This window comes from Peromyscus eremicus, chromosome 7 (genome assembly GCF_949786415.1).
Source record: "Peromyscus eremicus chromosome 7, PerEre_H2_v1, whole genome shotgun sequence".
Lineage (NCBI taxonomy): Eukaryota > Metazoa > Chordata > Mammalia > Rodentia > Cricetidae > Peromyscus > Peromyscus eremicus.
In genome coordinates this window covers 117,402,498-117,423,976 of record NC_081422.1, presented here as the reverse complement: position 1 = coordinate 117,423,976, position 21,479 = coordinate 117,402,498, and the positions used below count along the sequence as shown (strand labels likewise).

At 44.1% G+C, this 21,479-nt stretch overlaps 1 protein-coding gene across 2 annotated transcripts in view; it reads right to left on the bottom strand.

Annotated features, from left to right (window-relative positions):
• Positions 1 to 21,479, bottom strand: part of Lars2 (leucyl-tRNA synthetase 2, mitochondrial) — a 111,091-nt gene that overhangs the window by 15,722 nt on the left and 73,890 nt on the right. For both annotated transcript variants that reach the window (XM_059269005.1, XM_059269007.1), the window contains 3 exons: positions 18,614 to 18,897; positions 16,735 to 16,833; positions 12,190 to 12,327 (listed from right to left, as the gene is read on the bottom strand). In XM_059269005.1, the coding sequence (XP_059124988.1) occupies positions 12,190 to 12,327; positions 16,735 to 16,833; positions 18,614 to 18,897 (521 nt within the window). The remainder of the gene's footprint in view (positions 1 to 12,189; positions 12,328 to 16,734; positions 16,834 to 18,613; positions 18,898 to 21,479) is intronic.

The following is a 21,479-nucleotide window of genomic DNA, read 5'->3' as shown; positions in this document are numbered from 1 at the left end:
TATCATCATGGTGGGGAGCATGGCGGCATGTAGGCAGACGTGGTACTGGAGGAGAAGAGTCCTACATCTTGCAGGCAAAAGGGAGTCAACTCAAACACTGGGAGGTGTCTGTCCTGAGCATAGAACACCTCAAAGCCCACCTCCACAGTGACATACTTCCTCCAACAAGGCCATACACACTCCAACAAAGCCATACCTCCTAATAGTGTCACTCCCTATGAGATTATGGGGACAATTACATTCAAACTACCACAGCCTCTGTAGAAAAAAGTATTTTTGCCACATGCACCTTGTCCTTGTGATAGTACACTTTATTCAGGTGACTCTTCTTAACCTTCTAGGTATAAATGGTCTGATGATCTGAAGAAAGTTGGATATTGCATGAGACTTTAGTTTGCCTCATTTTTAGCCCCCCTCCACTCTCCTAAGTTCACACTGTCAACTAGAGAGGTAAACAGGTATTATCTTAGCTTCTTTATCGAGATAGGGTTTCTCCATGTAGTTTTGGTGCCTGTTCTGGATCTCGCTCTGTAGACCAGGCTGGCCTCAAACTCACAGAGATCTACCTGGCTCTGCCTACCAAGTGCTGGGATTAAAGGCGTGCACCATCACTGCCCGGCCTTAGTTAGCTTCTTATTGCTGTGATAAAACACTGTAGCCAAAAGCAACCTTCCACATCAATCATTACTCAAAAAATGCCCTATTTACTTGCCTATGGACCAATCTTACAGAGGTATTTTATCAATTAAGATTCTCTCTTCCAGGGCCAGAGATATGGCTCAGTGGTTAAGAGCCCTGGCTGTTCTTCCAAAGGATCCTGATTCAATTCCCAGCATTCACATGCCAGCTCACAACTGTCTGTAACTCCAGTTCCAGGGGATCCTACTCGGTCAGACATACATACATATAGGCAAAACACCGATGCACATTAAATAAATCTTAAAAAAAGAAAAAAGGTCCCCTCTTGCCAGATATATCAAGGTTTGTGTCAAGTTGACAAGAACCAACCAGCCCAGTCACTTCTTGCTGAGCAGGGAAAAGATGGACACAGATACATTTAAAACCAACAGCAAATTGAGGTAGTACCCTACAAAGCAGGGGCACTGTTCTCAGCACCAAGAGGTGCCTCCAGGGAGCTGGTGATCTGAGGACACCCAACTGCATGTCATTAGGCCAAGTTTACCTTGTGCTTATTCAGTGTTCTGTTCCCGTCTCAGGTGCCAGCACCCCTTCAACGGGCATGAGGTTTTCCCACTCTTCTCTCACACCAGGCACTGGTTTTAGTCACACTTAAGAGAAACTCAGGAGCTGAGCATGGTGGCACACATCTTTAATCCCAGCACCAGGGAGGCAGAAGTAGGCAGAGCTCTGTGACTTTGAGGCCACTCTGGTGTACAGAGTGAGTTCCAGGACAGCCAGGCTACACAGAAACCTTGTCTCAAAACAAACAAACAAACAGGAAAAAAAAAAAAAAGAAAGAAAGAAAGAATGAAGCTCAGGCATGTGGAAGTGTGGCTCAGTGGTACAAAACATGCTTACCACACACAAAGCCATGGATTTACACCCAGCACCCCAAAAACATGTCTAGAGTGATTAAAATCAGTAGCATTAAGACAAAAGGGACCAGGCCAGGCAGTGGTGGCACATAGTTTTAATCCCAGCACTCGGAAAGCAGAGAGAGGCAGGTGGATCTCTCTGAGTTCAAGGCCAGCCTGGTCTACAGAGCAAGTTCCAAGACAGCCAGTGCTACACAGAGAAACCCCGTCTCAAAGAAAAAAAGAAAGAGAGAGAGAGAGAGAGAGAGGAGAGAGAGAGGAGAGAGAGAGAAAGAAAGAAAGAAGGAAGGAAGGAAGGAAGGAAGGAAGGAAGGGAGAGAGAGAGAGGGAGGGATGGAGGGAGGGAGAGAGAGAGAAAGAAAAAGAGAGAGAGAGAAAGAAAAAGAAAGAAAGAGAGAGAGAAAGAAGGAAGGAAGGGAGGGAGGGAGGGAGGGAGAGAGGGAGAGGGGGAGAGAGAGAGAGAGAAAGAAAGAAAGAAAGAAAGAAAGAAAGAAAGAAAGAAAGAAAGAAAGAAAAAAGAAAGAGACTCAGGGAACTGGGCATTTGGCTGCATACCTGCAACCCCAGCTACTCAGAAGGCTGAGACAGGACAGTCCTGAGTTTGAGGCCAGCCTAGGCTATACAGCATGACTGTTTCTGAAAGGAAAAAAATTCTTAAAGGTAGGGAGTTGGGATCTTGTTATTTATTATTATTACTGGGGTTTTGTTTTTTTGTTTTCCTATATAATCAAGTGGCCCACCACTGCCACCTTCTGGGAATGTGTAGAATTGTAACTCACCAGCGAGCTTAAGACTGTACTCCTCTACTTCATCTTTTAAAACTCCTCTCTCTCACTCCCTCTCCTCTCTCTGTGTCTCTCCTTAGGCCTCTCGCTCTCACTGTCTCTCTTCCCCTATCCTCTCTCTGTTTAAAGCAAACTGTCAAAATGACAATTAGCACTCACATTGTACACTAGTCCTGGGTGGGTACAATTTGATGAATCTTCATGACACAGACACCTATGCAAACAGACATGAAACAGCACCTAGTGTGGCCCCACCTCCAGGCACTCTGTCTCCACTGCCACCTGACTAGCTTGACTACTAGCAGAATCATTTACTTTTCTGTTTCAAAACTACTTCAAAGAGTTTCTGAATGAGGGCTCCAGGGTGTCCACACTGGCCCTTTCCCCATAATTGGCAGGTGTCCTGTAGAACAGGAGTGTTCCAGGACCAAGGCTCTGAATGAATGTGTCCCAATTACCTCTGAAGTCCATCTAGACTCTAGCTTCTAGTGCATCAGGCACTGTCTCAGACAATTTAGCATAGGGATGATAAAATTTGGCATGGGAAAGGCATGGGAGCTGGAGAAGATGGCTCAGCAATTAACACTGTTTGCCCTTCCAGAGGACCCAGGTTCAATTCCTGGCACCCATACAGCACCTCACTGTCTTTAACTCCAGTTCCAGGGGATCTAATGCCCTCTTCTGGTCTCGAGGGCACTGTACATTATGGTGAACAGACATACATGCAGGCAAAATACTTAAATACATAAAATTAAAAAAAAAAATGGCATGAATGCCAATGGCCTGGCTATGGTCTCCCAGGCTCCCAAGCCTCAGCAGTACTTCTATAGATTTCTCTGCACCAATCACACATGCAAATCCGAATCAAATCAACGTGACTCTCCCATAAATGCAGATATGGCCTACTTCAGCCAGGAGAGTGAGAGACTCCTGCATCCTTGTGGTGCCTTCTAAGAGCAGGAAGGTGGGTTGGGCCTCTGTGCCTGAAAGGCCCTGATTCTTCTGCCTCAGCCTTTTCCTGGCCCCTTCAATTGTAACCCTGGGGGCAGATTATTTTCATCTGCACTGAAGCATACGAGGAGTAAGGAGGAAGACAAGTGCTGGGATCTTTGCTATTTCCAGGTTTGTGCAGGCTCCCCCACTAATTCAGAAATGAGAACAGACACTAAATTTAATCTAAGTACAAGTACAGTTGTACTAGAAGATTCAGAGTTATTATGGTAAGTGTATCATCTATCCATTCAACATGCATTTATTGGGTGCCTTCTATGGCCTGGTGCAGAACTGGGCACTGGGGTGTAATGGTGGACAGCTAGTTTGTTTGCCACCACTGACCCAAACTGTACCAGACCCCTCCCAAGTATAAGGAAGGAAAAGAATGTGGCCATGTTTAGAGTGCCTTCTTCTAAATCCCATCCAATTGCTTTCTGGGCCATCAAGAATGTCCTCTCTCCCTTCTTCTGTTCCTTCCAAGAGTTGCCCAGACAACATACTTCTACTTCCTTATCAACATTGTTCCCCAAACTGGTACTTCCAGCCCCACTACAGAGCCAGCACCCTTGGGATGCCTGTTAGCCTCCTCAGCTTTCTCGTGGTCACTGTGTTATATGGTACCAGTAACTGTAAGTGGTGGACAGGAAATACTATTTTGTGTTCAGGCCAGTGACTGGGCTGCCAATTGCCTTCCTCCAAGGAGCAGCAAGAAAGTCCTTGAAGACACCTTTGGTGCCTAGCTCACAATAAGTACTGAATAATATTAATGGGTTTGAACTACATTAAGCTTGTTTCAATGAATGAAGAAACTTCCCAGCAGCAGAGGTAGGGACAACATGGCAGGGTGAGGCACAGTGGAGGCGAAAGATAAAGAAAGCGAGAGGAGGACTAAGGGGAGGCACTGGGTGCCATGGTTGTGTAGGGGGGTCTGCTGGGAGGTATCTATTTCACATTGGAGCACAGGTCAGCAGGAGTACCTGCATGCTCACAGGGATGTCACAGAGGAAGGCCCTTCCCAGGCCCAGGGATCCTTGCCACCCTCCTGCTCTTACAGGACTCTAGGGAAGGCTGCTCAGGGATGAAAGAATCTGGACCTCATTCTCCTGGCTGAGGGAGGTCACGTCTGCCTTCATAGGGGATTCACTTACTTATTCATTCAATACTATTTGCAGGATGACTGGGCAGAGCAGTCTGCAATGAACTGGCGTGCTTACAGTCCAACAGGCCACTTAAGACATGCTCATAAATAAGCACCAATACCATAAGGCAGGGGCACTAAGTGACAGAAGGTACAAGGGACACAGAGATAAGTGATGCTGCTGGACTTGGAACCCAGTCTTGTTGGAGATCACAGCACATCACCAAGTTCATTACTCAGATTCACAACTAGCATAGTATCTCCATATGTTCATTCACTCACTTGCCCAACAGATGGTACTCAGGGACAAACCAGTGTAAGCAACTGCATTGTTCATTAATCTCAGTGACTGCACAGAAAAGACTTTTGTAAAGTGAAAATCTGAAACTCTATATTGCCAGTGAAGGCTGTCATAACTGGCCACCATGTTGGACCTCTCTACCTGAAAGGCTCTGATTCTTCTGCCTCCGCCTTCTCCTGACCACTTCAACTGCACCCCTGGGCAGATTATTTTTATCTACACTGAAGCATAGTCTGTGTAAGCAGGAAGACAAGTGCTGGGATCTTCACCATTTCCAGGTTAGTCCAGGCTCCTCCACTAATTCAGAAATTAGAACAACTGATATCTGCTGGGCATTGAGGGCCACCTTTGTCCTACCTCTAAAGGACAGAAAGAAGGAAGAGAGAAGCAAGCTCAGGAACTCCAAGCATAGATTGACAGGCTACAATAGTTATCATTTCTATGAAAACTGAAGACCTGGACAGACAGCTGCCCACTCCCCTGACTGAGCCAGGTGGCTGCTTATGCAGAACAATAAAGAAACCAAGTTGAGGCCAGCCTCACCCAGAATTACCAGAAGCCTCCCTGGGTCTCCCTTTTTCAGACTACATACTGTAAATGATGGCTTTTAAAAATTATTATGGCCAGGCTGTGATAGTGCATGACTTTAATCCCAGTACTTGGTAGGCAGAGGCAGGTGGATCTCTGTGAGTTCCAGGCCAGCCTGGTCTACAAAGCGAGTTCCAGGACAGCCAGGGCTGTATACACAGAGAAACCCTGTCTCAAAAAAATTAATTAATTAATTAATTAATTAATTATAATAATAACAACATTATTATTATATAATCACTGCAAAAACCTGGGTTGGTTATACCTATAAATAATCCCAGCCCTGAGAGAGGATGAATAAGAGTTCCAGGCTGGCCTGGGCCAGATGGTCAGTTTTTAAAATAAATAAATAAAATAAAAACACATACACATACACGAAATTTCCATGAGACTGTGACAGTAGCAGGACACAATTTACATCTGGCAAATCTGTTTTCACAGATACAAAATGCAAAGTAGACTGAGTTACATAACCGAAACCACAAGCATTTTAACTAATTATCTGATGGGGCCCAGTGACATCAATACGTTCAGTGTCTTTCTGATGCAGGTTAGTTTTTTTCACACATCAAGGTCTCTGGGGTAAGGAGCAGAAAGACAGTTTCAGCACTCAATTACATCCAGCGTAGTTTTTTGTACAGTAGAGCTCTAACTCTAGAGCTGGCAGAGTGGGTTAAGGGCGTAGCTTCCAGCACCTCATTCTAATGAAGCTTAATTTCTGTCTGCTTTACAGATAATCTGAAAGTTATAGATACATAATCTTTTGTTTGAGACATGGCTAATCCTCCTGCCTTTGCCCTCCAAGTAGTAGCTTGTGCCTAAGTCATACATTTTTATCTATCAAAGATTTTAAAATAGGGATAGACAAGATGGCTCAGTAAGTAAAGACACTTGCCACCAAGCCTGAGGTAGCAAATTCAATCACTGGGACCCACATGGTGAAAGAAGAGAACCAACACCTGCAAGTCGTCTTCTGAGCTCCACATATACACTGCAGCAAGCACACACCCACCCATGTGTGCACACATAAACTAACCAAATGTAATAAAAGCATTTTAAATAGGTTCTCACTATGCAGCACTGGATGGCCTAGAACTCAGAGATTCACCTGCCTCTGTCCCAAGTGCTGCCATGTGCCACCACTCTCAGTTAAAAAATTAGGAAAACAAAGAAAATACATATATAGCTGTTGACCCAAGATTTCAGTGTTTGGACTGACTGATCCTTAAAACACATTCTCCCTTGCAGGGCATGGTGGCGCATGCCCTTAATCCCAGCACTTGGGAGGCAGAGGCAGATGGATCTCTGAGTTCAAGGCCAACCTGTGGTGATACACTGTGTACCCCAATAAAGCTTGCCTAGGGATCAGAGGACAGAGCCAACCACTAAATTAGACATAGAGGTCAGGCAGTGGTGGCACACACTTTTAATTCTATCACCCAGGAGGCAGAGATCCATCTGGTTCTCTGTGAGTTCAAGGCCACACTGGGCTACATGAAAGAAACAGAACCAGGCAGTGGTGACACACACCTTTAATCCCAGGAAGTAATATGGCAGGGCAGAGAAAGGTACATAAGGCGTGAGGAAACAGGAACTCGCTCTCCTTAGACTGAGGATTTCGTAGAGATAAGAGCTAGTGGCTGGCTGTTCTGCTTCTCTGATCTTTCAGCTTTCACCCTGATATGTGGCTCCGGGTTTTTTTTTTAATTAAAAGACCATCTAAGATATGAACAACATCAACCTATTCTACAGAATGAATTCCAGGATAGTCAGGGCTACACAGAGAAACCCTGTCTCGAAAAAAACAAACAAACGAACAAAATCAAAACAAAACAAAGATAAACTCCCCTATCCTGCTAAGAAATAAAGCATCACTCTTTTAAAAAATAATAATAAATTAGAAAAATAAGTGAGTGCTTTAATAATTGATACACTATACAGAAATTCTTTTTTGAATGGGAAATAAGTATGCTCTGATGGGGAAAAACATCAAAATATTCCATTAAATCAAAAAAGCAAAAGACACATGTAAATATGTAATATTTATAAATGAGTGGCCAAGCTGGGCACAGTGGTACATGCCTGTAATCCCAGCATTTGAGAGATGAAGGCAAGAGGATTAGTTCAAGGTCATCTTCTATTACACAGTAAGTTTAAACATAGCCAACCTTTCTCCTCCCCGCAAAAACAGACCATTAAAACACACATATAAGCCAGGCGGCAGTGGCACATGCCTTTAATCCCAGCACTGGGGAGGCAGAGCCAGGTGGATCTCTGTGAGTTCAAGGCCAGCCCGGTCTACAGAGCAAGATCTAGGACAGGTACCAAAACTACATGGAGAAACCCTGTCTTGAAAAACAAAAACAAGCAAGCAAACAAACAAAAAAGGAAGCAAATATTTTTTGTTTTGGAATATGAAAAGAAACAAAAGCCCAGGAAACGATGGAAGGTGGGGGACAGGAAGGGAGATGTACACTTCCTGTACTGCTAATGAATATTCAACAGGATGGCCATGCTAGCAGCATGCACAGGAGAGTGTAAATCAATGTCCTAACAGGCACATTTCTGTTGTCACCACGAGTCACATATCCTCCCTATGCACATGTACTATATCCCCTTATAAAAAGCAAGTGCCTTCTCTCCCCACCCTCTTCCCTTCCACCTTTACTCAGAGGCAGCCTCTGCATACTCCCACCCCCGCCAATAAACCTCTCACATGAGATCTGTTGCATGGTGTGACTTTGTGGTGTTCCTTGGGTTCAATTGCCAAGATGCCTTCCACCACTTAAATCATTATAGATGGGATGAAGAAGAGACCATTAAGAAGACCCAATTCCAAATCAGAATAAAGAAGTCCATACCTACAGAAAGCAAATGAACTTCAAAATGCCAAAGACAATGAGGGTGTGTTCATAGCAAACAGAGAGATGTCACTCAAAGGGAACCATGACATGTTTGTAGACCAGACTCCCATCTTACTATGTAACCCTGGCTGGGCTAGAACTCACTATATAGACCAGGCTGGCCTCAACCTCACAGAAATCCACCTGCTTCTGCTTTCAGTGTGCTGGGATTATAGGCACGCACCACTACATCCGGCCCATTGCAACAAGGAAAATCAGCTGAGGCTGAGGGCCAGTGCTAGCTCAGAGCCCTGTGTTAAGGAGGAGTCGTCTATAGATGATGTTTAGGGCTAAAAAAGGAGCTCATTATAGTTCAATGTTTAGTGCACATGAAGCTCTGAGTTTAATTTTCAGTATGATAAGTAAAAAGATGTTTGAAAATATGAAGTTGAAATGAACTTTTAGAGAAAAGAACAAATACATGGACCATCAATAAAGGAAACAAAAAGACATACCAAAGGATACATTTCAGGCAAGAAGATTATATCAGATGTTAAGATTAGAGATGGCAGGAGGGATGATGAGGAAAGGCATTGGCAAACACAGTTCCAGTGCAATACCAAAAAACATGCCCAGCCCTGAAATTTGACAGGCCGAGTCCAAAACTGATAAAGAAAAACAAGGGTGTGATAAAAGACAAATTCTCCTGAAGAAGAAGGACAAAGAAGAGGACTTTCCTCAAAGGACATCAAGATTTGTATATTAAAATAACAAAGGCTGTAAATAACTAACCAGCACAACAGAAAGCAAGCCACTAATGTATGGAGTACAGATTCTATGACCAGGGTAGGGATCTCTATCTAGGGATCGTGACAACTTACAGCAAGCCACCAATAGATGAATAGAGATCCCACCAGCAGACCCTAGTGGATGTAATACAGTGACTTATGGTGAGGACACCAAAGATCAGTGGAAAGAGGTCCAAGTTGCTCAATGATGAAATGGAGGTATGAGAAACAATAGTCACAAGGGGAAGATTAACTTTTATTTTATTTTATTGTGGTGTTGGGGATTGAATCCAGGGTCAAGTACATACTAAGCAAGTACTCTACCACTGAACTCCATCTTCAACCCCAAGTATTAAGTTTTATTATATTAGATTAAGGATTTCTGCTCATTGAAAGATGCCATAAGTAAAAGATAAGCCACGGATAAGGAAATACTTGCAATATATACAACGAAAAAGGATTCACAAGAAAATTTTTCAAAGGTGGAGAGCTACTGTGCAGCCATGGCTATATCACCCAAGTTCTGCAATGGAAATTCCAGTCCATACAATGGAATGCCACTCAGCAATGAAACAAAAAGGTAGTTCCATGTATCAACCATGCTGAACCTCAAAACACGCTGGGTGAGGAAAATATCATAGAATATGTGTAATATAATTCTAATCACTGAAGGGTCAAATGCAGAAGAGTCAAACCATGTGTGTTGTTTTAAAACACACAGAGAAGTGAAATTGGGCAGTGAGATGGCTCTGTAGATAAAGGTGCTTTTCATACAAGCCTCATGACCTAAAGGTGGAAAGAGAGAACTGATTCCACAGAGTTGTCATTTGACCTTTGCATGCATGCTGTGACACAAGCATCCCCCCCACAATCATACATACATACAACAATAATAAATGCAATAATGTCAGAAGTGATACATTTGTTAAGAAAATAAGTAATCAAAAATGTTCAACAGAAGTTATCTGGGGGAGGGGTGGTGGGAAAAGGGTAATATGACTGGCAAGGGGCATCTTGTGTACACCTCGGTATATCAGTAATATAACATTTTACTTCCCATGCTGACCTTGGAAGCATGGATGTCCATTTTACTTTTTATTTTTTGGTCCTTAGAGAAAGGGTCTTTCTATGTAGCCCAAGCTGGCCTCAAATCATGATCTTCTTGCTTCAGATTCCCAAATGTATTGTAATAATATATTCAACATATTCCATGGAGGAAAAGCATGCACATATATCTTTGAGATAGTTTCTCTATATGACCTAAAATTCACTATACAGCCTTGGCTGGCCTCAAGCTTGTAGTCATCCTCCTGCCTTTGCCTCCTGAGTTCTAGGATTACAAAAGTATGCCACCCTTTCATACATCTTTTGAATGTTATGAGGAACATTATAGGCCAACAGGAAAAAAAAAAATCAATGGATTTACAATGCTATCTTCTGCTCTGATACACAAGTATCAGGGTGACGTTAGGAAAGGATCCAGCCAAGCTTAGAAGCACCATTTACAGAGTGACAAATCTGTGAGATACTACAAAAAGCCATATAACATCACAACACTCCTCTGTCATTCACAAGTAAAAATCAGATGCACTGAAAGCTGGATTTCATGTAAGCCCAAAACATTCCACACCAAACTGAATGAAAAAAGGAAATAAAAAAGGAAAGGAACATGACTGTTCCTGGTATGGTGGGGGAGAAAGTTTGTTATAGATAGGTGGGAGAGCACAGCCAGGGGCCGAGACATTTGTGAGAGGCCAGAGTAGACATTATCAGACTGAGTTGTCCCATGGGGGTGTGGCGAGGAATAAACCAGATGCAGGAGCTAGGAGGCCCAAAGGTACAAAAAGAGAATGGGTAACCAAAATGGTCAGATTATATAGGGAAGAGCAGCCCAGCTCCCTGGGCTGAGGAGTGTGTGGGGTGGGGTGGTGGGGGCGGGGATGGTATGCCAGCCAGGAGGACTCTGTAACAGGCAGGGACTGAGGGACTGCAGGAAGAACATGCAGCAAGGTCCACTTTGATATGTTAAAGAGGCACATCAGCCATTTGTCCCAGATTTGAAACCTAACACAAATGATTAAGAGGTTTGTTGTATAAATGACCTCATATTGTAAAGGCCTACAATGGCTTCTAAAGTATATCTGAAAAGCAGAATTTTTTTTACACACATATTTATTTACCTTGATTCAAAACAGATACCTGTTTCCAGTCACTGCTTGTGAACAGAATTCTTTTGCAAAGTACTACAAATGTTTACTTGTGCAGGCCCTGCACCTTGCATGGGCAGCACAATAGAGCCAGCCCCATTGGCAGAGGTGTGGGCAAGCCAGCGCCAATATTGTGAGCACAGAAGAGCTGTCCTATTATTCACCTGTTATGTGGTGGCATGGGCGGGAGAGAGATGTCCGTGGTCCTGCCCACCCCCCCACCTCCCATCAACCCGAGGCAGGTGGGAGAGCTGACCCTGAGGTCATAAGCAGGAGAGCTAACCCTGCCCCTCATCTGCTTGCAGCACTCGGGACAATGGCCCCTACTCTGGGCAACACAGTAGAGCTGGCCTTGCTGATGTAGGTGTGAGAGAGCTAACCCTAAGGGCATGAAGGCAGGAGAACTGGCCCCACCCCTCACTTATCACTGTAAGGGGTGAACATGCCAGGGCAATGCAGGAGAGCTCACCCTGGTGGTGAGGACAAGGGAGAGCTGACAGGCTGACCAACCCTGCCGCTACCAGGCCCAGAACCAGGGTTATAAGTTGGCCCACCCCATTGTCCACCCCATCTGTAATCTGCTGGAGCATGTGAAGTGACCAGTCCTGCAGACCCAAAGCTGCAGGATCTCCACAACACAGGGCAACAGCAGGATAACTAAGAGGAGTTCCAGTGAGGGTCCAGCATCAATAGTGTAGCAGAAACCAAAGGCCTCAAACCAATCAATGAATCTTTGCAATGAACATTTACAAGTAAAGATATATGGACAAAAGGGTTTACTGCATTTACTCACTATGTCAAACTACAGCTTCCATGATGAGATTTTTTTTCCTTTTCTTTTTTTCTCTTAAATTTTATTGGGGAGGGGGGCTGCAAGGGCAGAGGGCAGATACATAGGACAGGACATGAATGGGATCAAGATGCATGATGTGAAAGACACAAAGAATAATTAAAAAGAAGGTTAAAAAAAAAACAGAAACAAATGCTCACCTGTGCTTTACCATCTTTTGATCATGGCAAAAATGACTAAAAAATCTTGCATAGAACAAGTGCATGACAGCATGCTCTTTTCCTCCGATGTACAAATCCACAGGCATCCAGAAGTCTGCCAGTGCTGGGCTGAAAGGACTAGGAGAAAAATAAATGGGCATTTAAAAACCTTATTTGCCACAACTGCATAAATTAGACCTATTGTAATCTGCATATGCCTTGAAAAGAATTAATGTCAGAAAAAACAGTGACTTTCTTTTAATAAGAGAAAAACATACACAATAAGTGAGAAAAGAACCAGTGTTGACTGGCTCTACAAGTCATCCACTTACCTCTATGCATGGCTCGTGGCACATGCACATTCACACACACACAATAAATAAAATAAATGTAATAAAGATGTAATTTTTGAGCCGGTAGTAATGATGGTGGCGCACACCTTTAATCCCAGTACTCAGAGGCAGAGGCAGTCGGATCTCCGAGTTCAAGGCCAGCCTGGTCTACATAGTGAGTTCCAGGACAGCCAGCGTTATTCAGAGAAACCCTGTCTCAAAAAACCAAAAACCAAAACCAACCCAACAAACAAACAAACAAACAAAACAAACCAGTAATTTTTGTAATAAAACAAGAACAAAAGAAAAAGATACCAGCAACAAGACATCTCCATGGGATGCTTATTTGAATAGTTAGCTTTAATTTTTATTATGACTAGACAATAGAAATTTTTTTAACTCTCACCAATAGAGGGCAATAGTAGCATTTATAATAGAAACTAGCATGGTAGTTAATGTCATTCTAAAACAGAAATTCAGTCTTATTTTTAAAAGTGTTTTGAAATAGCCAGCAAGAGTTCAAATATGGTTTACTGAAGGAATGAAACTAATATGGGGTCTGTCAAAATATCCCAGTAACTTCCCCATCTACTACTTCTTGACCAACAGGGTTTTACCAAAGGTCAAGCTTCCTCCTACTCCTAAGGTACACAGAGGGGAAGGACTCCCCAGGTCTTCTATTTGCTGGCTGCTGCCTTGGGAAAGAGCCATTGTGGCTAGGAACAGACCTCTCTGTTCCCAAGGCAACCCTTTGTTTGAAGTCAACTGAGGGAACTGTTGGGAATCTCCAATCTGGTCTCACTCCTCCCATTCCAAACCCTGCCCCTCAGAAAGCCTGCCAAGGGTCAGCTCCTCCCCCGGGGGATGCTCAAGACCATAACGACAGGATATTTAAGACCTGGTCGCCAGCCCTGCCACGTGATTTCTCTCCTGCCTTTCCAAGGGTCATCTGAGAACTGCTTTGCTCTGTTTATTAAATCTGGTCTTATTAATTTGGTTAGATTTGGCTTATTTCACTGGCTTACTGCATTGGCAATAACCAGAGATCCAATACTTATCAGGAACTTTTGCTTTGGAGGATCTGTGATCCCTGGTTTCAAAATTTCAGCGTTTTCTCCCCAGTGGCGGAAAGTACTTTTCCCCTAGCATGCTCTTGGCTGGCTAGTTCTGAGACTGGACAGAGACTGCAGGTGGCAGGTCAGCACAGGGCACTTTTGCAGTTACTACTGTGTCAGCATCTCATAAAATTAAAAATAAGAAAAAAGCAAAACAAAGCCACCCAAATCACCAAACAAACAAATAAATAAACCTCCAATTACAGTGATTTCTTAAAGAAATTGAACACTGCTGGGCATAGACCTTTAACCCCAAAACTTGGAAAAGAGAGGCAGGCTGATCTCCAAGTTCAAGACCAGCCTGGTCTACATAGTAAGTTCCAGGACATCCAAGGCTACACAGTGAAGCCCTGTCTCAAATTAAAAAAATTAAAAGTAAGTAAATAAATTCAACTGCTGTTTCACGCAACAGTAAAGCCAGAGTTGAGTTTGGTATTTATCTCACAAACAAGTTTGGGATAAATGAGGTTAAATGCTCAGTTTACGTTCTATCTTGGACACCTCTCTGCTGACTAGACACAGCATGCCAGGAGAGATGTGAAGCCCTGTGCTGTTCACAGAGGAGCCATGCAGGGCTCAGGACAGCTGGGAAGCAGCAGGAAAGGGAAAGCCTCCTTTACACTCCTCTATGGCTCACACGGAGCTGCTCTGAAGTTCCCAGTCTCCTTGTATCCTTCCATTTACTCAGGATCCCACTCATTTCTGAAATGAACACAAATCATAGAGCCATAACTCTGCTATTCAGAATGTGGCTTGAGCATTTGTCTAAACAGAAATATGCCACTCTGCTGCTAGTCTAGATAGGGAGTACTTTCTTTGCCTGTTTTCAACACAAGATGCCATTCTGTAGAACAAGATCCCCTGAATTTACACCCCCCCTGCCTCAACCTCCGGTGCTGGAACTACAGGCATGTACCACCACGCCCAGAATGGAAGCCCTTCATATGTGGACAATACAGTTCCAGGATATTTCTACCATGCTCAAGAGCAACCTGCCAAGGTTTTCCTGGTTCTGGAATAGTTTCCGTTAGCTCCCATTCCAGCTTTGCTTGGTTACTTACTGCTCTTTTTTCTTTGTTTCTGCCTCATCAAAGAAACAAACAGAGCTGAAAAATCAAACAGCACTTGAAAGTATATCATGAAAAAGAATGGTCTTAGCCTCAGTTCTCCCTGAACCCCAAGCCTGAAACTTGGCACTTTTTAATTTAAAGTCAGGGTCTCACTGTGTAGCAGCTAGAGGCCTGGAACTCACTATGTAGAACAGAATGACCTTGAACTCATAGATATCCATCTGTCTCTGTCTCCTGAGTACTGGGATTAAAGATATCTGTGGAATATTCCTTTACACTATGTGGATATATGTTACTGTGATTGGTGTAGCTGGAATTATCTCCAATCCCGCCAGGGCCTGCAGCCACTCAGACCCAAATAAACACACAGACACTTAAATTATTTAAACTGTTTGGCCTAATGGCTCAGGCTTCTTGTTATTTAGTTCTTATATCTTAAATTAACCCATTTCTATAAATCTATACCTTGCCACATGGCTTGTGGCTTACTGGTACTTTACATCATGCTTCTCATGGTGGTGGCTGGCAGCATCTCCTGACTCAGCCTTCCACTTCCCAGAATTTTCCTCTCCCTTTGTCCTGCCTATACTTCCTGCCTGGCTACTGGCCAATCAGTGTTTTATTTATTAACCAATCAGAGCAACACATTCATAGCATACAGATATCCACAGCAGATTGGTTTAATAAAGAAGTTGACTGGCCAATAGCTGAACAGGATAAGGTTAGGTGGGAGAGCCAAACTGAGAATGCTGGGAGGAAGAAGGGAAGAGTGAGAGGAGTCACCAGTAAACACAGAGAGAAGCAAGGTGGGCACACTGACAAAAGGTACCAACTCATGTGGCAAAGCATAGATAAGAGATATAGGTTAACATTAATGTAAGAGTTAGCTAGTAGCTGGGTGGCGGTGGCACACGCCTTTAATCCCAGCACTCAGGAGGCAAAGCCAGGCGGATCTCTGTGAGTTCGAGGCCAGCCTGGTCTACAGAGCGAGATCCAGGACAGGCACCAAAACTACATGAAGAAATCCTGCCTCAGGAAAAAAAAAAAAAAAAAAAAAAAAAGAGCTAGTAACAAGCCTGAGCTATTGGCCGAGCATTTCCAATTAATATAAGCCTTGGTGTGGTTATTTGGGAGCTTCTGGTGGGACAGAAACTTCCTCCTACAGACATCACCACATCTGGCCAGTCTAGTCACTTTTTTTTTTTTGACAAAGGGTCTTGTGCAGCCCTGGCTGGCTCTGAATTCTTGTTTCTCGGGTTCTACTTTTACTTTAATTATTTAAAAATGTTTGTATTTGTTATTGATTTCTAGTTTAGGAGATTTATTGATCATGTATGGTAAGAGACTAAGCTGTTTAGCTCTCCTCAATACTTTGCCCTGTCTTCCTGCAGTCCATGACTAGGCATCCCATCAGTCCCATAAGTGCAGGGTGTTCACATCTTCTTCCTTTAGCTGTTTTTTCAATCTGTATTATAGTTGAAATTTACTAGGCTAAGAAATCTAAATAAATAACAACTTAACATACTTTAAAAAAGCCTTCACCTCTGGTATTAGGGATGGAACCCCCAGACTTTTCCATGCTAGGCAAAGGCTCTGTCCCTAAGATTCCCCAAGCTAAGAGCCTGGCATGAGGTACACAGATGACCAACAATATCCACCACTGTGTCTATGGAACAAACTACTCTGGTCCAGCCCTTGGTATCCAGTCACTTCTAAGAGAAGAAAAAGAGGGCATCAGTACAAGGGCTGTGTTCTAAATGGACATGTATACTGGGCATTCTTTCCACAGGACTTACTGAAGCATCTGGAGCTTTGCTGTGGTCCAGGGCTCCTCTGAATTCTCCTCCTTCTACTGTCTCTGGGTACCAGCTACACATATATACGATGTGGGTATTCTCTCTGCCAGCTTAGCTCCTCTCTCTATCATCTCAGGCATGTCCCTAGCACCTCCCCTGCATATCTAATTCCATCTTGGTTTTGCTTCGTGGAGGATGCAAAGTGCTATCTGTCACACAGTAGGGACATTACCTATGAGTGTTGTGAGGGTCAGTGTATCTGAAGTAGTACCACGCAGAGTCCACAAAGGTGTCCATGGTGTCCGTCTCTCTCCTAGCTGATCTCTTGCACCTGAGAAAAGAAATTTATCAATTGTTTTTTTTCTAGATTTCAGTGCAGTTTCCCACCAGCTGTCCTTCTGAGGTGTTGGGTCTCCTAATATTTCACTTCAAGCAGCATAAGTTTGAGTGAGGGTGCTCTAGGAGAGCTAGGAGAAGAGGGTTGGAGTCTCCAAGAGGAACAGAGGAACCTTCCATTCACTAAGCACACAAGAGCTTGAGTCTATTTTCAATTTAAAAATGAAAAGAAGGGTTGTGTTTTACATCCCATATTTGTTAAGTAGTCCACACTGGCTTTATGAATATTATAGAAGGAATCAGCCCTCCCACCTCCACCTCAGGTGAGATGATCAATCCGGGCCTCAACTGCACTTTTATCAGGAGGCCTGGGTATGGTGGGGTCCCTCAGGGCAGAAGTTGTCAGAGAAGTTCCTAGGGAATCCTGTGTGTCCCCAGAGAGGGGTGCCAACGCCACAGTGATTCTCTAAAGTAAAGCCAGGTCTTTATTTGGATTGCATCTTTTTTTGACCACAGACAATAGTTTGGGAAGTAACTGCAAGAGAAAGGCACCTTCTCTTCCTTGCCCAACCTGTGAAAACGCTAAGGAAAAAAGAGGCCCACTACCCAGAAGCAATCACATCTTGCTGGCATTCATCATGCTCACTTCAATTAATGTCTCCTTGGGCTTGAAGACAACTAGATGTTATCACTGATACCAAGCCCGCATTGATAAGGAAGAGGTGCTTGGGCAGATGATGGGCACAAGGTCACCAGGTTGGTCTGGGTGCAGTAGAACTAGGCCAAAGGTATCACAGATGCTATCTCATCAGGTTCCCAGAACACCACGGAATTATGAGACAGACTACCCCAAACCCTATGGCGCAGGAAAGTAGTGAGGTTTCAAAGAAACAGGTCCAAGGCCTTAGAACTCAAAAGTAAATATATAAAGAAGCCTCAGCTGCTGGTCCCAATGTTACTGTCTATATCTCTGTGCTGTCCTGCTTGGTTGCTCACAGCCCTGGATGCTCATCAAATTCACTCAGAGTAAGGTCAACTCTGAGGCCTGGGCTTTGCCCTTCAGAAATTCTGTGGTCCTGTTAAGAAGCCATATTAACACACAAGGCCACAATGCTGTACTGAACGTGAGCACTCCTTCACAAAGGGAAAGAGGAAAAACATGGCTTGCTGTCTGTTATTATTGTTTAGTCAGCTGATAACAGCATCACAAAAATCACACTAGAAGCACTCTACTGATCTTAGAAAAACCCAATCCTACTTCAAAATGAGGAAAAAGATTATGTTGGAGATTTAGCTCAGTGGTAGAGCACTTGCCTAGCAAGCACAAAGCCCTGGGTTCGGTCCTCAGCTCAGAAAAAACAAAAAACAAAAACAAAATGAGGAGAAAGGAAAGAAAGCTGATATGTTTCAGCAAAGTAAAGAATGAACACACAGGCTGTCTTTCCTGTACTCCATGATTGGTACTAAGACCTCCATGGCTGTCAGAGGCTCTGTACTGGGAACACGGCAGGAGAGAAACACCCTTTCTTACTTTAAGGAAGGTCTGTGGAATAGAAATGACAGACAGTGCAATATAATGAAAACCTATGGTCTTCCCTCCATTGGCTCAGTGTTTCAGGGCCCGCTACAGTGGTTAGGCCAGGTTCTAGACTGTTGTCTCAAAGGTTCCAAAACACCTTTGATATTCCCTTTAGGCCCGTAAAGAAGGCAACATTTAGCACCCAGTGAGAGGAGGGTGTCCTAGATACCTCAGGGTGCTGGCTCTGGCTCCTCACCTTGGGCAGGGACAGTTCACCCACTCCAAAGCTGAGGCCAGTGGGGAGCCTCCTCTGCCAGTGAAAGATGTGATGCTGGGCAAAGTCACAGGCAGGTCTTCCAGCGGCACAGGCACTGGGCCACAGGCTGGGCAGTGGACCATGGGGATCGGTGTGCCCCAGTAGCGCTGCCTGGAGATCAGCCAGTCTTTCAGTTTATCACTCGTCACGTCTCCACCCACTCTCATCCTACGGGCTTTCTCAGTCAGGACTAGAAAGGCATCCTGCCGGGTCATACCTGTGAACTGGAAGAGACGAGAGACAACTGTAAGAAAATCTCTGCCCCTGCTCAGCACCCTGTAACCACTGCATCAACGTGTGACTCTCATAAGGGTCTGGTTCTGGGCAGGGCCACATCAGGACTCCCCTGAGCCCTGGATGCATTTCTGTCCTTCCAGTACTTATCTTCATGTATGTCTGTGCATCACATTTGTGCCTGGTGCCTATGGAGGTCAGAAGAAGGGTGACAGATCCTGGAACCAGAGTTACAGATGGTTGTGAGCTGTCATGTGGGTGCTGGGTATTGAACCTGATTCACCTGGAAGAACAGTATTCTTAACGGTTGAGCCATTTCTCCAGCTCTACCTCCAAATTTTGAAGGTATTAAAATATTTCCAATAGCCTTGAGAAGCAAAGTTGGCCATGGGCACTGTGCCCACTCTGGTGGGCAGCTGGTCCCGGTTCTGTGGCCCTCCCATTCTGCCATGCCCTGTAATACCTGAAGAGAGAATCACTATCAGTGTCTAACTACCAGTGAAGAGCTGTACGATATGCATTTCAGTGATTCTTTCTTCTTAGAGAATAAAAATTTAGTGTTATATCTTAAGGCAAGCAAGGGGCACTATTTGCCTCAGCTTGAAGAGACAAATCATTCTCTGTATTTAAATACTCCCATTTCATAGACAACAGAGCTGAACATTACTAGTTCAAAGGTAGAGTTCTCTCTTCACAGATGCTCTCCAGAGGCCAAACTAATTGGATCAAGTGAGCCATAAGACTAACATTCAGAATGTGGGCACCTGGGATCAGTTCTGTCGTATGCCAGGCATCAAGAGACACAAAGATAAATGTAATCTGCTCATGTTCTTAAGGAGCTCACGGTCACAAGACATGTCATGGAAAGAGAGTCCAGCCATGTTTACCTGTTGGAGACTGACCCAGGACTGTTTGACCCAGGACTGTTGTGTCTTGAGTTTTCTGCTTCGTGGAGTCTTGCAAAAACAGGGCGTCCTTGGCCTAACCACCAAATTTACATTTAGATAAACCACTTGGCATAAACTGTAATCGGCCAGCTGCAGAAGCCTGGGACCAAAGAAACACCCTACCCTGACCACCCTGACTTCTTCTCAAGAAAATATTTCCACTCTCCCTGCTCCCCCTCCCTGCCTGAAATCCTGCTTATAAGCTGCAACATCCTGCCAATAAACGAGACCTTGACGCGACTCAGACTGACTCTGTCTTTCTTTATGCGCCTGGTCTCCTTCTTCTCTCGCCCCCATTGGCTTTCAGGTGGTTCCCTCCTCGAGACCCTCGAATAACCTGACCTGCTGGACGGGACAAAGTAACCTCTCCTACTGCTGATATGAAGAGTTTTCTCAAAGAGTTTATTGTAAAGCGGTGGCTATGCTCTAGGGGAGAGATTCCCTAGTCTGTACTGTTGACATCATGTAGTTGTGATACAAAGCATGACATGCTCTCTTTAAAGTTTATCTTTTCATGTACCACTGTGCTCTGCTCCAGAAGTTCATGAGGGAAAACAGCTTTGCACCACCATTCTTCTCCACCCCTCGCTGACAAAATTTGGCTGAGTATTCAGCAAAGAGCTAAGAGATGACTCAAAGACTACCTGTAGCTATCTGAAAGCAGACAAAGAGGATAACTAATGCTCGGGGTCCCATCCAGAGGAATGGGGGTTTCTCTGGGCCCCAGAGAGACAGCCTCATTTTGGCCATAGATATCCCCTTCCTCACTTCCTAGGGCTGGGGATCCCTTGTAACCACCCAGGCTTGGCTCTGCCGTACCTCCTGTAGGCTGCACAAATGAGGGCCAAGAAAAAAAGGCATTAATATCTTAGAACATGATTTATGTTTGGAGATACAAACATGAAGTTAGGCACTGTCTCTTTTTAAAGGGGGAAGGCTGGTCATTATTCTCTTGTAGATGTATGATAGATAGATGATAGATAGATAAATAGATAGATAGATAGATAGAAAGATAGATAGAGATAGATACATAGATAGATAGATAGATAGATAGATAGATAGATAGATAGATAGATAGATAGACATATAGACAAAATAATAAGACAGTGTGGTAGTTTGAATGTAATTGGCCCCCATAAGCTCATAGGGAGTGGCACTATTGGGAGGTGTGGTCTTGTTGGAGAAAGTGTATCACTATGGAGACAGCTTTGAGGTCTCTTTTTGCTCAGTGTCACAGTCCACTTCTTGTTGCCTTCTGATCAAGATGCTACCAGAACCATGACTGCCTACAGGCTGCCATGCTCTCTGCCATGATGATAATGGACTGAACCTCTGAAACTGTAAGCTGCCACCTCAATTAAACGTTTTCCTTTATAAGAGTTGCAGTGGTCATGGTGTCTCTTCACAGCAATAGAAACCTTAAGATAGACAGACAGATAGAAACAGAGGGGAAGACAGAAATACAGAACAACCTTATAGCTAAGTGGTCCCAAACCTGAAACACTTGGATATTTAGGTATAATAGGACCAGAACCAGAATCAGGGGGGACAACCAGTAGATGCTTCTCCAGTGATTCATCATTGGCCAGGTGTGGGACTGACATGCTGAGCCAGCAGTTCCCAGA